This window comes from Panthera leo, chromosome A2 (assembly GCF_018350215.1).
Source record: "Panthera leo isolate Ple1 chromosome A2, P.leo_Ple1_pat1.1, whole genome shotgun sequence".
NCBI lineage: Eukaryota > Metazoa > Chordata > Mammalia > Carnivora > Felidae > Panthera > Panthera leo.
This window is the reverse complement of record NC_056680.1, coordinates 98138038-98153763: the sequence shown is the minus strand read 5'-3', so window position 1 is coordinate 98153763 and position 15726 is coordinate 98138038. Positions and strand designations below refer to the sequence as shown.

At 39.5% G+C, this 15726-nt stretch overlaps 1 protein-coding gene across 3 annotated transcripts in view; it reads left to right on the top strand.

The window, feature by feature from the left end:
- The window catches only part of SLC25A13 (solute carrier family 25 member 13), a 183860-nt gene that overhangs the window by 158035 nt on the left and 10099 nt on the right, over positions 1-15726 (top strand). For all 3 annotated transcript variants that reach the window (XM_042918249.1, XM_042918240.1, XM_042918257.1), the window contains one exon: positions 13115-13253. In XM_042918249.1, the coding sequence (XP_042774183.1) occupies positions 13115-13253 (139 nt within the window). The remainder of the gene's footprint in view (positions 1-13114; positions 13254-15726) is intronic.

Below are 15726 nucleotides of genomic sequence, written 5' to 3'. Positions count from 1 at the left end.
TTGACACACAATGTTATAGGAGTTTCAAATGCATGCAGTAGACCTTAAAACTCTTTCTTCGTTGTACTTAATAGCTGTGTACATTTTTTTTTTAAGTTTTTCTAAGAAGTTTCCTATTGATGAATGTTTGTGTTGCTTCTAGTTTGGGGATACTATAAGCAATGACAAGGTGAATATCCCCTACAGTGTATTTTGACATAATTTTGTGAGTATATGCAAATGATAAATTCCTAGCAATGAAAATGTCTAAGTCAAGGGGCATGTGCATAGTTTCAGTGTGAATAGATGTTGTCAGATGACATCAGTTTATCAATTTGAGCTTGATAGTGTATGAGTACACAAGAATACTCAATTTAGGAGCTTTTAAAAATACCTATTTTTCTGAGTTCCTGACCCCACCTGAAGAAAACAGTTGTCCCATCATTACTTTGAGGACACTTGTGCCCTGCTAACATCAAGGGCCATTAGATGGTTTTACAGCCACCAAGGTGGTAGTTCTCACCGTCTTACTTCTCCCACATTTATCTTTCATCTGGGTGTCTGTGAAAGCCTCCTCATGGATTTATTCATTTTGACTCTTGACTCCCTTAAATCCGTTGTCCCCACATCAGCCAGAGTTGGTCTGTTTAAAATGTAAATCAGATTAATTAATTCACTCCACACACTTTTAATGAAAGCTGACTACTCTGGTAGGTTAGGATGCGGCTGTGAAGAGCCAAGTCCCTGTTCAACGTTTGGTGGGTAGAAAAAGCCATCAAGAAAGTAAATTTGGTGAGAGGTGGGGTGGGGAGTGGCAGAGATGGCCAAGACAGGAGAAGGGGTGGGAGATAACAGGCGTCCAGTTATGCCAGGAATATGCCATGGGGATAAAAGGTACAGCATAGGGAATATAGTTAGTGACATTGTAATAGTGTTGTATGGTGACAGATGGTGGCTACGCTAGTCGTGATCACAGCACTATCATCTAGAGATGGTGAATCACTATGTTGTACACCTGAAACTATCACGTTGTGTGTCACCTACACGCAGTTCAACAAAAACAAATCTCTGACATCAGGTGGGTGTTAAGACTTTGAAGAAAAAAGAGGCAGATGAGGGTGAGGAAAAGGCTCAAGGCAGGATGGGATGTGGGGCAGGGGGTGCATTTTTTTAAATTTTTTTTTTTAACGTTTTATTTATTTTTGAGACAGGGAGAGACAAAGCATGAACAGGGGAGGGTCAGAGAGAAGGAGACACAGAATCTGAAGCAGGCTTCTGGCTCTGAGCTGTCAGCACAGAGCCCGATGCGGGGCTTGAACTCACGGACCGCGAGATCATGACCTTAGCCGAAGTCAGCCGCTTAACCGACTGAGCCACCCAGGCGCCCCGGGGGTGCATTTTAATAGGTGATCAGGAAAGCCTCTCACATGAGATCTTATTAAGCAGAAACCAGAGGAAATGAGACACGAGTGTGCCCTACAGAAACCATGTCTTCCTAAAGGAAAACCATCTAGCAGCTTCCTGTTGCACCTAGAATAGAACCCCAGCTCCTTCCCTGTGGCCCTATCTTCTCCACCCTCCATTTTGTACCATCCTCTGCTAGCGACACTGGCTGCATTTCTTTTATTCAGATATTCCAAGTTCACTCCCTCTTGCTTTTCCCTCTGCCTAAACATTCTTCCCTTCACATCTTAGGTCAACAGACGCTTGCTCAGAAAGACAGCCACATCACTTGCTGTCATAGTCTCCCTGGGTGTGTGTGTCTGCTCATCTAGAGTGTACTTTGATACCAGAGACCTACCTTGTATAACAGTTTCTGACACATAAATAGACATTTGATAAATATTTGTTGAGCAAATGAGTGGTAAACAAAAGCCAGGTGTTTCCAAGTTATAAACAAGGATATTAGAGCACAGATAGTGAGTGAATTACTTTGGCAAGTAATGACCAAAGACTATGATGGTGGGACATCAGCTGTAAAGAAAGCAGCTAATTATATGAGAGTTTGCTTTCTCCTTTTCAGAGGCATCCATTCCTTTACCCAGCAAGCTCTGCCCTGGGTGCCGGGGATACAAACATAATAAGAAGTGCATGGTTTTATCAGAAGTTTACCATCTCATGGGGTGGTCACACCAGTAAAAAGACCCTCGGAGTACAACATATATGCAGTTGGGAAGGGCTGTCAGGGGTGTGCACAGGTTCTAAGGGAGGTGGGGCTAACTCCACAGCAAGGTCTGGAAGGCTTTCTGAAAGGGAGGTAGCCTTAAGGGAGGAGTCATCATTCACCAGTGGAAGCCAAAGACAAATGACATGGTCAGGTTTGCATTTGAAGAAGGATAATTCAGTTTCAGTGTGGACAGTGCCATGTAGGAGGGCAAGACTGAAGGCTGGGTAGCCTTTTAGGGGGCTGTAAGCCAGGGATGGTGGGGAGAAGGGATGGCATTAATGTAAAGTGATACCGGTTAGAAATTCACAAGAGGATATCAAATACCTCAAGGGGCTGGGGTTTGTATCTAATATGGTGTGAACTTGAAATAATAATGGAAATCATATGATGTTGTCCATATTATGCTTAAAGGTTGAATTAAGAGAAAACAAACAAAAAAAAACTTTAAAAATCTTTCTGTTGCTGTGTTTCAGCTGCCATCATTTGTAAAAAGAGGATAGTAATAGAACCTACATATTCACAGGATTGTTGTCAGGGTTTACTAAAATAATGCATTTAAAAGACATAGGCTAGAACTGAGCACATAGTTTGCATGATGTGTTAGTTATTAATTTTAAATTATAGCATGTCAACTAATAGATTCTTGCAGAGATATCTAGCTCCTTCCACTCTGCCCCAGTCCTAGGTAATTTTCCCTGCTGTGTGCTCAACAGCTATCTCTAGGTCATGCCTTCTTCTTTGGACTTTAGAAAACCAAATAAAAGGAGACAACTTGAAAAATAATTATTTTTATAAAACACTACTCAAAGGAATTGAGTGTGCTAAAGGGGACTAGAAAAGATTCTTAAAAATATTAGAAAATCAGGGTGCCTAGGTGGCTCAGTCAGTTAAGTGTCCAACTCTTGATTTTTACTTGGGTCATTTTCTCAGTTTGTGAGTTTGAGCCCCACATCAGGCTCTGCCCTGACAGTATGGAGCTTGCTTGGGATTCTCTCTCTCTCTACCTCTCTCTTTGCTCCTCCCCTGCTCATGCTCTCTCTCTGAAAATAAATATACTTTTAAAAAAATATTAGAAAATGACTCTATTTTACGCCCAAAACTAATATAACACTGTATGCTAACTGTATTGCAATTAAAATGTAGTACTTCATAAAGAAAAGAAAATAAAAAGTATTAGAAAATGATTAATTTTCTTATCATTTTTCCATTTGTTGACCAAATATTTGTTGAGGGCTAACTCTCTACTAGGAGCTGGAGTTACAAAAATGAATATGGTACCATTGCCTTCAAAATAACCAGTACTAAGGGAAGTGAGAGAATATAAACATGTAGCATCATAGTTCTTTAATAATTAACTGTCATAGAGTTTGTTAAAAATTAATTTTGGTAGGCAAAATAGTTTTTAAAAGAAGAAAATTCAGATAGAAAAGAGTAAATAGCAATAAAATGTTGGCCTCCTAGTCCCACAGATAACCTATTTGTCCAGAGGCAAACATTTTTACCAAGGTCGCGTTTTATTCTTTTGTTGTGAGTTTCTTCTGTTTCTGTTTTTTTGCCAAGTGCATGCAGGATTAGTTTGAACACAATACTTTTTTATTTTAATTAAACTTTTAGAATAAAATATGTGGTCTTTCATGTTTAAAAGTATTGAAAATTATGCTCCTAATCCATTGTTGATAGAGTGCTCTGAATATATTTTCTAGAAGTGATAGACACATTTCTGCTAATCTGTCCTTTCATTTATCTTGTTTCTAATTGTGACTAAAGTATGCATTTAAAAGGTATCCAGTTTAAGAAATGTTTATTGACTGTAAAATTAAGGAGATAATATGCCATGTGACAGCCCACAAGTCCCATGTGGAGTATGATCATTTAGCAAACCAGTGTAAACTTTTTGGTAGGATTAGGTCTTTGCCAAATAAAAGACTGTCTCTTAGCCTGATACATATAGAACTCTACTGTGATTCAGGTATGAAACCATATAGTAATCATACCTCAGCTGCAAGTTGTTTAAAGAATATATTAGCTGTTTCCATTTTCTGCTGCAACAGTACAGTGTGCTTTTCATTGATGATGGTAATTACCTTTTCATTGTCACCTTTTATGGAAAAATCCTTTTGCTAAGTATTGTACTGAGTACTTCATACCATTTGTTGGATACAAATTCTTACGTCAGTAAAAATGTTACTCACATTTAATAAATGAGGGACTTGAGGTACAGAGATTTTACGAACTTGTACCGAATACCAGCTAGCTAAGTGGCAGAGTGATGAACTGAGCTCAGGTTTCTGACTCCAAAGCCTGTATTCTTGTTCCTACAGTGTCCTTCTGTTGGTGAGCAGTGGCAGAATTCAGATACAGATCCATATTTAAGATGGCACATGTCGACTATGTTTTTTTTAATGTTTGTGTATTTTTGAGAGAGAGAGAGGGAGCGTGAGTGGGGCAGGAGCGGGGGGGGGGGGGAGGTACAGAATATTCAAAGTGGGCTCTGTGCTGACAGCAGACAGCCCAATGCAGGGCTCTAACTCAAAAACTGTGAGATTATGACCTGAGCCGAAGTTGGACACTCAACTAACTGAGCTACCCAGGCATCCCATGACTTTTTTTTTTTAGTACAGTCTCCTTTTCTCTGAAAAGTCATTTTCTTCAAGAAGAGTGGCATGTAGGAAGATGGAACATGAAGAGAATACCCAGCTCAACTAGCTGATCAGCCATAATGATTGATGATGCAGAGAAGTGGCCTTCATTGAATGTGCTGAAGGATATTGGAATAAAGAGCTTTTTCCTTCTCTTTGGACTTTGAAATCTCCATCAAGGAGAAAAAGTTAAAAAGGAATTATCAAGGGCATTGCCTGTGTAATACTGCAACATTTTGAAGGAAACTTGTCGAGGGAATGTGTCAAGAACAAGCCAGCTTGAGCATCTCCTCTTTAAGGTATTAAGTTCTCCCCATAGGGTTTCGAGCCATTGGCAGTTAGGATATTTGAACTGATCATCCCATTGAAAACAAATAAAAATGGGTAATATGCTTTAATATATTTTGTTCAAGCCTTTTCAAATTCATGAGCTAGTGAGGAATATTCAAGCCAAAATTTAGGTGGGATAAGCAGAACCCTAAAGCTGGCTTTGGCCTTCAAGACATTTGCCAAACACCTGAACTTGGGCATTAATTTTTGATGTCCCAAGGGACAACCAGGTACTGCCTAAAGTGCTAAGTCTAAAAGAAAGGGGTAGAAAAGGCAAGGCAAGCAAGACACTTAGGTCACAAAATGTAAGGAGGCACCTAGTCTCGGATGCTGACCTTGTATTGAACATCTCTGGTACTGAGTGCCTCCTTCAAGTCTCTACATTAGGGACCAGTCTTGCCTTATCCAATTCCTGGTCCTGAAAAAGTTCATCTTCCATAAAGCTGGCCCTCAAAGGGTTATACTAACCTCAGTGTAAGGGCAAAGTAAAAATGCTCACTTTTACTATTCTGGGCTATAAGGAAACTTGCTTTGGTTCTGGAGGGAAAGAAAAGGGAGAGGGTTCCCTCCCCTAGAGGTAATTAGGAATTTTAACCTTGTCTCACATGGGTTTGAATGCTGAATTTATGTTTCTTGGGTGATATGAAAACTCTCAAGCTGGCAAAATCTTAAATTGGTAGTACCCACAGGTATCTGACAAGAGCAAACACACATTTTCTCAAAAGGAGCCCACCTTCAACCCAGACCTCAAAGAATTTTCATAGATATTGTTGCAAGGAAACTGAATAGCTCATAGTCTAAAATCTGAAGTCACACAAGGCAACAAGTTACTTTAAGAAAAGATAGCAAAAAAAAAACCAGGCAGCATTTTAAACCTACTAAGTCTTAAAATTTCAAAATTATCAAAAATAAAATTAATGTTCTTTATTTGTTTTAAAAAATTAAAAAGGGTGAAAATATTTATAATGATTAAAATGTAAAACTGAACATTTCAAAATTTTGGTTTTAACAACAGATTAAACACAGATGAAGAGAGAATTAGTGAATTGGAAGATTCTAGTTAGAACTTAGCAATGAGAGACAAAGGGAGATTGAGACATAGAGGAAAGTATGAGATGGTTTAATAGGTATAAAAGAAAACCAGAAGGAAAAGAGAGATGATGGCTAAAAATGCTCCACAACTATTAAAAGCTATCAATCCACAGATTCAAGAAATACAACAAATCGCAAGTGGGACATTAAATAAAAATAATCTAGACTAAACATGTCAGAGTGAAGCTGCTGGATACCAAGGCTGAAGAGAAGCTCATAGATGGCCAGAGAGAAAAGCAAATGGCCTTCAAAGGAGAATGGTTGAACTGACAACTAACTTAAAAACAGGAACAGTGGAAGCCAGAAGACATAGGAATGGTGTTTTCCATGTATGAAAGAGAAAAACCTTTCAACCTAGAATTCTAGACCCTGTTAAAATGTCTTCTGGGAACAAGGATAAAATAAAGACATAGCAAAACTCAGAATGTATATAACCATCAGGCCCTTACTAAAGGAAATTCTAGAATACTGCAGGTAGAAGGAACGTGATCCCGATGACAGTTTTGAGATGCAGTAAGGAAGGAATGACAAAGTGGTAAATGTTTAGTCTAAGTAGAATTGTGTGAATTTAAATATATGTGTAATGGTAATTATAATGTGTCATGTTTTTAAAGCTAGAATTAAAATACATGACCATAAGATGGGAGGGTTGCTTATAATGTAAGTTGTATAAAATGCATGTATTATACAGGAGGAAGTTAACAAAGACCATAAGTGTGTATATTAAAATTTCCAGGGTATAAACTCTTAGAGTAGTAACAGATTGTGGAACTTGCAAATAGTAGGGAGATGTCAAGGGAAAGAAGGCAAGAAAGGAAAGAAAAGAAAAATTGAAAAGGTGGATGTGTTTTATAGATTAGATTTATGAAGGTGACATGCTCAGAGACCAAAATTTCATGTCATAAAACTGTGCCACTAACTAGGTTTCCAGCCTGTCTCACTATGAGCATCATTGGTGGCAAAGCAGTGTGCAATAGACCAGTAGAGAACCAGAACCAACATAGGAGTGGCATTTCCTGCAAAAAACAAAAACAAAAAAACAAACAAAAAAACCTTGAGTTGCCAAGATGCTTTGGTCAGAATTGCAGTGAAATTAAGGAGAAACCAATATCCTGAAAGTCCCTGGCCTAATGAAACTAAATAATAGGTTTTGATATTTTATATTCAAATTGAAGTAATTTCAGTGTCACTGATACCAAGTCTCCAGTTGTTGGCTGGTTCATTTGGTTTTAACACCAGTGACACAATCACGTAACGGGTCTTGGCACGAGTGGTATTTCCCAGCAAGATACTGAAACTCACCCTGTTTAAATCCCAGGCACGTGGGCCTAACTCTCCCTTGACTGGGCAGGAGCAGTGCTGCCAGACTGTGTATACAAGGGTTAACTCACTTGGGAGAAACCAAGAGGCATGCTAAGGGATCAAGACATGACATGCTGCCCATTGTTTGTAGCTCCAGGATCAAAATATACAATTATACATGCCAAATAAATTCTAAACCTGTAAGGTAGAAAAGGAGGGGTGGCTCTTACTACAGGTGCCAGAAGCATTAAATAACCTCCTCAGACAAGGTGCACCACTGTTGTCTTGAATGCTGCAGGTCCCTCCGTCTGGCATTTTCCCCCATGCTAGACAATGTGCATTCACTGCAGGAGTCTCTGTTAAGCCTCTGTCTCCCAGACCTGCTGGCTCCTGGTGCCCGGCCCTGACACAGAGGTGCCTTTGTGAATGTAATTACCTTCCTCTGTATTAGAAATGTTCTGTTTAGAGCTGTAGTTGCAGGTACAGCTACAATAAGCAGGAATTAGCATGCAAAAAGACCTGCTGTGGCCCTGACTTCTTTATCAGCAATCATTCTTAAGGCTTGTTTTGTTCCTCAGATTGATTGGGTAGGTGTGATACCATCCAAGATGAAGAGCTTTAAAAGAAAAAAAGATATTGGAGATAGCTAGCTAGCTCTGTGTGTGTGTGTGTGTGTGTGTGTGTGTGTGTGTGTGTGTGTGTGTCAGAGAGAGAGGGAAATCCTGTTGTATTCTATCTTTTGACAATTTCATGCCTGACAGAGCTGCCAGAGTAAACTTGCGTGGATGATTCCAGCAACTTAAGAACTGATTAAACTCCCTTGGGCTTTCCACAGTGTCCATATCAAAAAAAGCATGAGAAGCAAAAGAAAGAATTCTGATGCCATGGTGATACTATGGCCAGTGTCTCTGAGCCTAACTGGCCTGTGTCAGTTTTAGACTCCTAACTGTAAGTTAAGTGAGACCAACCCTTGAAGAAGTTTTCCTAGACTTTAAGTAGAATGATGATGGAGAGGGTTTAGAATGGTACAAAATAGGAATGGAGCGAGAGTGGATAATTAAACTAGATCTGAGTTTTGATTCTAGTTTATTTATATATAGGTCTCCCCTGAGATGCCTTTTACTGTTCCTGTCTGTTACTTAAGAAGGCCCACTAAATTAAAAAATACAATAATTTTCCCTCTTTGGAGAAAGTGCTTTAATGAATAGTAAGAGATTAGATGATTGCTTATTGTATTTATGAATTTCCCCCCAAGTGACTTTACTGTGTGCACAAAGGAAATTTGGGGCTAGCCAGAGTGTCTGAGGGCAGAGATGTCCAGAGAACCAGTGAGGAAGACCTAAGGCAGGCAAATGTGTAGATTTTCTTATTAGGGCAAGAAGATTTAAAGATTTATTTTAGGTGGCACACACTTTGTAATTCATTAATTTTTTAATGGCCAAAGTAATGATTTTTGTGTTGCTGACGCAGGCTGTTGGACAGCATGGAATGTTGCCCTTTATTATAAAGTTGCCTGTTCAGAATGGCTGATCACTTAGTAAAAATTGTAAGTGGCACAAGTAGATTTCAAGTCAGACAGGTTTGTGTTGTGATGTAAGACTGGAGAATGGGTATTCACCGTGAAGTGAAGGATTTATCAAGGAATCTGGGAGAGAAACATTCTCCCTGTTGGAACTTTAAAAGCCTTTTTCACATCCTGCTTCCCTTTTCATTGCACTGGAGCCACAGGTCAGGTATTGCCTGAGGCAGCCTTACAAATTGGCACCTGCCTTTGTGCCTTAGACCTGAAGACAGTGGTGGGGAGAGGAGGCCAGGGAAATTTAAGAAGTCTTTTTCTCTAGCCTTTTGCAAAGTTAGCTCTCCTTGGGAATTGGACTTAGATGCCTGTGGTGTGAGAGAGGCCATGGGCTCCTCCTGACCCTGGAGAGTGATTTGCTGCAGGGAGACGCCTGAGGTGCTGTGCTGTGGAAGGGTACAGGCTCCAGGAGAGGCAAGGAGACACAGCCGTCCTCGTCCCCCTCCCTCCTTACGTTAGTACTGCAGGTGTTACCTCAGGACTTGTGTGGTTATCCCCTCATTTATTCCTAAACCCCTGGCCCCATAGGATAGCTTTCTTTCTTGGCTTTTCCTTCTCCCTTTTCTCAAATAATTAGAAACCTATGGCCTCTCTTCATGGTCTGACGTTCACTCTCTAGCACGCATAGATTACTGGACCACGTTGTCTGATTCTAGGTAGGAAAAATACGGCATCCTCCTGACCATTTTTCCTTTGGTGTTTCATAGTGCAGCTCCACTCTTTCCTTAGATTTGTTCTTGTTTGTCTGTGTTTTGATCAGGATGTTTCTAATTTCAGATCATGTCTTCCCATGGCCTTCTGATCGTATTGAAGGCACATAACATTAGAGGGGCTACCAGCTGTCTTCCTCTCCTTTTTTCAAATTTTAATATCCCAGTACAAAATTATCAACTAAGCGCTGTTGTATCCCCCTAAAATTATAGATCTTTATTTGAAAACTAAAAGCTTGGCTTTGGTTTCTAGTATATTTTTCCAAGAAATTGAGTTTGTTTTCCCAGTAGGAGCCTGACAGCATATCCCAGAGCCTCTCGTTTCTCTTTTTCATTGTGTTTTCTTTTTTGTGTGAGTTGGCAAAGTCAAATCAGTGTCACCAGAAACATGCCCCAACTGACAGCCAAAGATTTTGCCGAGTGTTCTCTAGCCCCTGGTTCCTGACCCCTGGTTGCTTATTTTCTGAAATAGGCAACACTGATATAGGCAAGATATAAGAGCATGAAGAAAACCCAAAACATCATGGAGAAAGTGCAGACAATGTGGAGCTGTGTGGAATTCACTGCCTGTCTACCTTCTGGTTAAAGAATGCTCAGTGGAAAGGGTGGTATTTGGGGGTTAAATGAATGAAGAGGTGATATTCAAGGTGTTGATGTTCCCAGCTTAGCATTCATCAAGGAAGTTGCATGGTGACAGGTGTACCTTGTTTGATCAGATGAGTGAGGCATTGAACAGCTTTATTTGAGAGGAACCAGGCTGACCAGAGAGAGGAAAATGGGAAAGTAAAGTCATTACAAAGCTTTGAGAAGAATGAGAATATGGGGCCTAATCCACAGGACTGCCAAGACCAAAGGTGGCGGTAGAGTTTTGGAAACAACAAATAGAAAGGAAATTTGGGCAATATGGCTGAGTAATAAAAGAGATGTTAGACCATACCAGTCCTTCCCCACTCCCACCTCCCAAGAAAACCCCACAAAACCACATACCATGAGTTTAAAGAGAAGAAAAGGATAACTCAGAACCACAGAATGATGGTCTCAACCATGGAATGGTTATTAATGCTACTGATGAAGGAAAAGCTCCAAAACATGTACAGTTGCAGTGGTTATCTCTAGCTGGTGAAAATTAAGCAATTTTAATTTCTAATGCTTTTCTATATTGTCTATGATGAGCAGTTAATATTTTATAATGAGGGAAGAAACATTTTGAAGGAAAAGTATTACCAGCAAAGAAATAGACTGAAGTTTGGCTCCAAAATGTGAATATTTGGGAGGTTAGGGTAAAAGTAAAAACTAATAGGTTTAGTAAAAAATACGATTTGTGGGAGGAAGAATTGTATCAGCTTATTAAAAATTACTCTAAAGAGATTGTTTAAAAAGTCAGCATTATGGCAGTGTTTCTTTCACTATATATGGAGAGCCAGATGTGAAGAAGATTTAACTGATCTTAATTTAAATTGGTTATTTGGCATCTAATTTGAATATCTCCCAAACACTGTCTGCATGGGAGTAAATGACTAGCACAACTCCTAGGAAGGTTTGGAGGCAAAATGAGGAAAAGGAAGTGAAAATAGTGAAACAAATGGGTGAAAGTGTTACCCTCACACAGTAATGATCACAGGGGAAGGACTGGATGCTGTGCATGGATATTGGCATTCTACTGTACTTTTCATCCTTGAAAAAGCTGGGGGAGGTGGAAAGATTGGAGAGTCCTATCCTGAGTTTTGGACTTTCTCTGGGCACTGCCTCCAAGGATCTCCCCTGAGGAAGCCAATAGTTTGGCCCTTAATAAATGTGCAGTTGATGGATTAATCGTCCTGAGCATCACTTTGCATGTATAAAACCACTTTGTGGTTCTTCTTTTCAGTTAGGCATTTAACAGTTTCAGGGGTAGACAAGATACAAAAGTGTGGGTTGATTGGCAAGCAGTACATGATGTGGATTCCCCACCCCCCATTTTTTTAAATATCTATATAGAAAGGACAAAGATATCTTAACACATTCATGGGTGAGTTGACTGGGAAGTAGCCAACACAACAGAATCCAGATTCCAAGCATTTGTTCTGGTTAGAAGGATGGGCGAAGCTAGGATGAATTTAAATAGGGTGAAACAAAGTCCTAATTATGTTACTTATTTAAGGCAACTAATTAAGTTATAGTAGACCTAGGTTACTAGCAATTCGTATGAAAAAGACTAAGGGTCTTATTACCCACAGTCGCAGTTTGAGTCAGGAGTGTAATGATGGAGTCAGAAAGCAAAGGCTATAGTAACAGATCTTAGTGTTAAGGAACCTTGACAGTGCAGCCTAGCATCAAGCAAAAATACCTACAATCCAACATCACTAGACCTTACTAAATGTCACTGGGCTTGGCTAGTTCTGTTGAATCTGGATGGATTCATTATTTTCTTTGAAGAATCTCTCAGTTTAGTGGAAATTTTTAGGTATTAGAAATCTGCGAAAGAAATGGTATTAAATCATTAGGTGTTGAAAAGGGGTGACTTCCTTCCCATTTGGCCTGCCTAAAGCACAATATATGTCTTGTGGTTTTCATCAGAATGCTACATTTCTAGGCACACATCAGTTCTCAAGGCCTCCCCATGCATTATTTTGACACTAGAAATTGTTTGAAGATTTTGCTCTAGTTGTTGATTGCTCTACACAGCTCTTAAATGGGTAGGAATTATTGTAAATATTTTAAGGCTTTAGAATAAGCATTTATCAATGTTTCATACCCTTGGGGAGAAGGGGCAAATATGTGAATAAATTAGGGGATCCACGAACCCCTTCAAAAGGTATATAATTTTTTACATATGTGTAATTTTTTTCTGGGAAAGAGTCCAACACTTTCATCAGAGTCTTAAACAATATAAAGAACAAACCTCTTCCCTTGCCACCTATATAATTTGTCTGCTTCCTAGTATGTAAACAAAGGGGCCTCTTGGTTTTTGCTGTCCATCTTCTGAATACAGACCCTCCTTGAGATGCCAGCGACTGACTTGCCATCGGTAGGGATTCAAAGAGATGTTGCAGGCAGAGTTCCAAAAGTGTTTTAATCAAAATCTAGCCATTGCAATAAACAAGAAGTGTCTCCCTCTTTCTCACACTGCACAATGAAATTTGTTTTATTTTTGAAAAACAAAATTCAGATTTGTTACTTGCAGAATTTGGGTTATTTTTTTTCTGTTCCCCTTTCAGTTTGTGAGTACAAATTTGGTCTTCTCCAGGAATATTTTGTTCTGAGGTAAGTTCCAGAAAAGCTTGATCTTCTCAATGGGATATGTGTTTCATGTGGTTTTTCTTCCTTTTCAAATGTACAGGGTGCCAAAGCATGCTTTCTGCGGGACATTCCTTTCTCAGCCATCTACTTCCCGTGCTATGCTCATGTGAAGGCTTCCTTTGCAAATGAAGATGGGCAGATTAGTCCCGGAAGCTTGCTCTTGGCTGGCGCCATAGCTGGTGAGTGGCCCTTACAGGGCTCTGTTCTTCCCCTCTCTCATGTCACTACCTTGGAATTTTTTGCCTGTAGTTCTTGATTGGGCACATTGAGGTAGGCTACAGATTGCTTTGAATGGCTACTGAAAAGAAAGGAGAAGAAATTAACCTTCTGGCAGAATAGATTAGGCAAACTTAATTTCTTGCCAGGAAAATTTGGTGCCAGATTAGGCAAGCTTAATTTCTTGCCAGGAAGGTCCAGGAAAATTTGGTGCATTTTGTGGCATTGTTGAATTCCAAGTTCCCTATAGTTTCATAATTCCACTTCACAGCATACCAGTGATGACTGTTTAGCTGAAAGTTTTTACAAATTTGAATCATTGTGCTTTAAAGTGTCTAACTGAAATGGTACGTAAATGCTTGTCCAGAATCTAGATAAAAGTGACGTAGTACTGACTACTGACTCCTCATCGCTGTGTTACAGGAACAGGGTGTGTGTGTTCATTGAATCCCAGAGGGAAATGACTCTTCTTGTTTTTAGTGCTACAGTGACTATGTCAATAGAAAAAAAAAAAAAAAAAAAACAGATGATGAGGGGGAAGGTTGTCCTCTACAGCCCAATGTAAATTCCCAGAGGAAATTTGATTATAGCCACAGCAGGAATCAGTTGGATCTTTGATGCCCCTGGTTCAGAGATCCTAAAGGCTGGAACAATCCGGATTCGCTCTCCAGGTGGTGGCAAACATTTAATGAGTTAACAAACCCTAAGGCAGTCCTGGGATGGCTGGGTCCAAACATTTTTGATACAGGTGTTGTTCTCCAGAGAGCTGTTGACTTGAGTCTCAGGAGAACAAGCCCCTGATCTGAGAAGTTGTTTGCTGTTTTGTGGACCTGCCTGTAACCTGGGAAGCCCCTAAGGCAGGAACCCATGGAGCTTTTCTTTAATTCTTAGTTAATCCCTTTTCTTTCAAAGGCAGTGATGTTGGTAAATGAGGCAAGGTTGTCCTTTCCTGGCTGCTCAGGGACCCTTGTTGTACAAGGCCACTCTACCTCTATCAAGAAAAAAATAATGACTTCGAGACTATCATATAGAATTCCCAGTTTTAATCCCAACTTAGCCATTGGTTGACTGTGCCCTGTTGTATGTCACTTACATGTGTATACATGATAATATTTTCTGAACCAAAAGGTTATAATGCAGTGCATTTTGTACATTGTACAATATCAATAACTTATTTGAAATAAGGTAGGACCTACTGGGGAGAACTGCTACACCTGTTGGTAGTGTGCTGCTTGGGCAAATTACCTAACCTACCCCAAGCCTCGGTGTCCTTGGCTGTGAATGGAGATGATAAGTGTACTGACTACAGAGTGTGCCTGTGAGATACAAGTGAGAACACCCATGTGAGGGACTTAGCATAGTGCCTAGCATATAGTAAATACTCAATAAACACTGGCCACTATTATATCAAAATCAAGAGAATCTGTCTGTAAATTATTCCAGGAATCAGTTGTAAAATCAGAGGATATGTATTAGAGCTCAAGATCAAAGTCTAGGCCTCTCTCCAAAATACAACAGAAATAGTGCCTGTACTCTTCTCTTGAAGGCAGATAGCCACCCAGAAGGGATTTTATCTTTGGGTAGGAATTTCCTAGGTAATCCATGCTACCAGAGCTGTAGAAATTACCAGCAGGTGTTTTTGGGGTTTTTTTTTGTTGATCTTGTTGTTTTCTCTTTGGAGGCTTATTTTCTTCCTTCAGTTTTTTTTTTTCTTTTTTTTTTTTTTTTTTTTTTTAATGATTAGGAAAATAATATTGCTAAATTGTAAAACACTTGGAAAGTGCGAAAAGTAACCGAAAGGGTAAATAAGAAAATACTATCTGTTACTCCACGACTCTAAGATAATCCCTATTTAACATTTCTGCTAATTTGTTCCCCCTTGCATCATTTTTAACCATGCATAGTTTTGGGGTTTTTTTTAATTTTATTTTTTATTTTTTAAAATTTACATCCAAATTAGCATATAGTGCAACAGTGATTTCAGGAGCGGATTCCTTAGTGCCCCTTACCCATTTAGCCCATCCCCCCCCCTCCCACAACCCCTCCCATAACCCTCAGTTTGTTCTCCATATTTATGAGTCTCTTCTGTTTTGTCCCCCTCCCTATTTTTATATTATTTTTGTTTCCCTTCCCTTATGTTCATCTGTTTTGTCTCTTAAAGTCCTCATGTGAGTGAAGTCATAGGATTTTTGTCTTTCTCTGACTAATTTTGCTTAGCATAATACCCTCCAGTTTCATCCATGTAGTTGCAAATGGCAAGATTTCATTCTTTTTGATTGCCGAGTAATACCCCATTGTGTATATATGCCACGTCTTCTTTATCCATTCATCCATCGATGGACATTTGGGCTCTTTCCATACTTTGGCTATTGTTGATAGTGCTGCTATAAACATGGGGGTGCATGTGTCCCTTCAAAACAGCACACCTGTATCCCT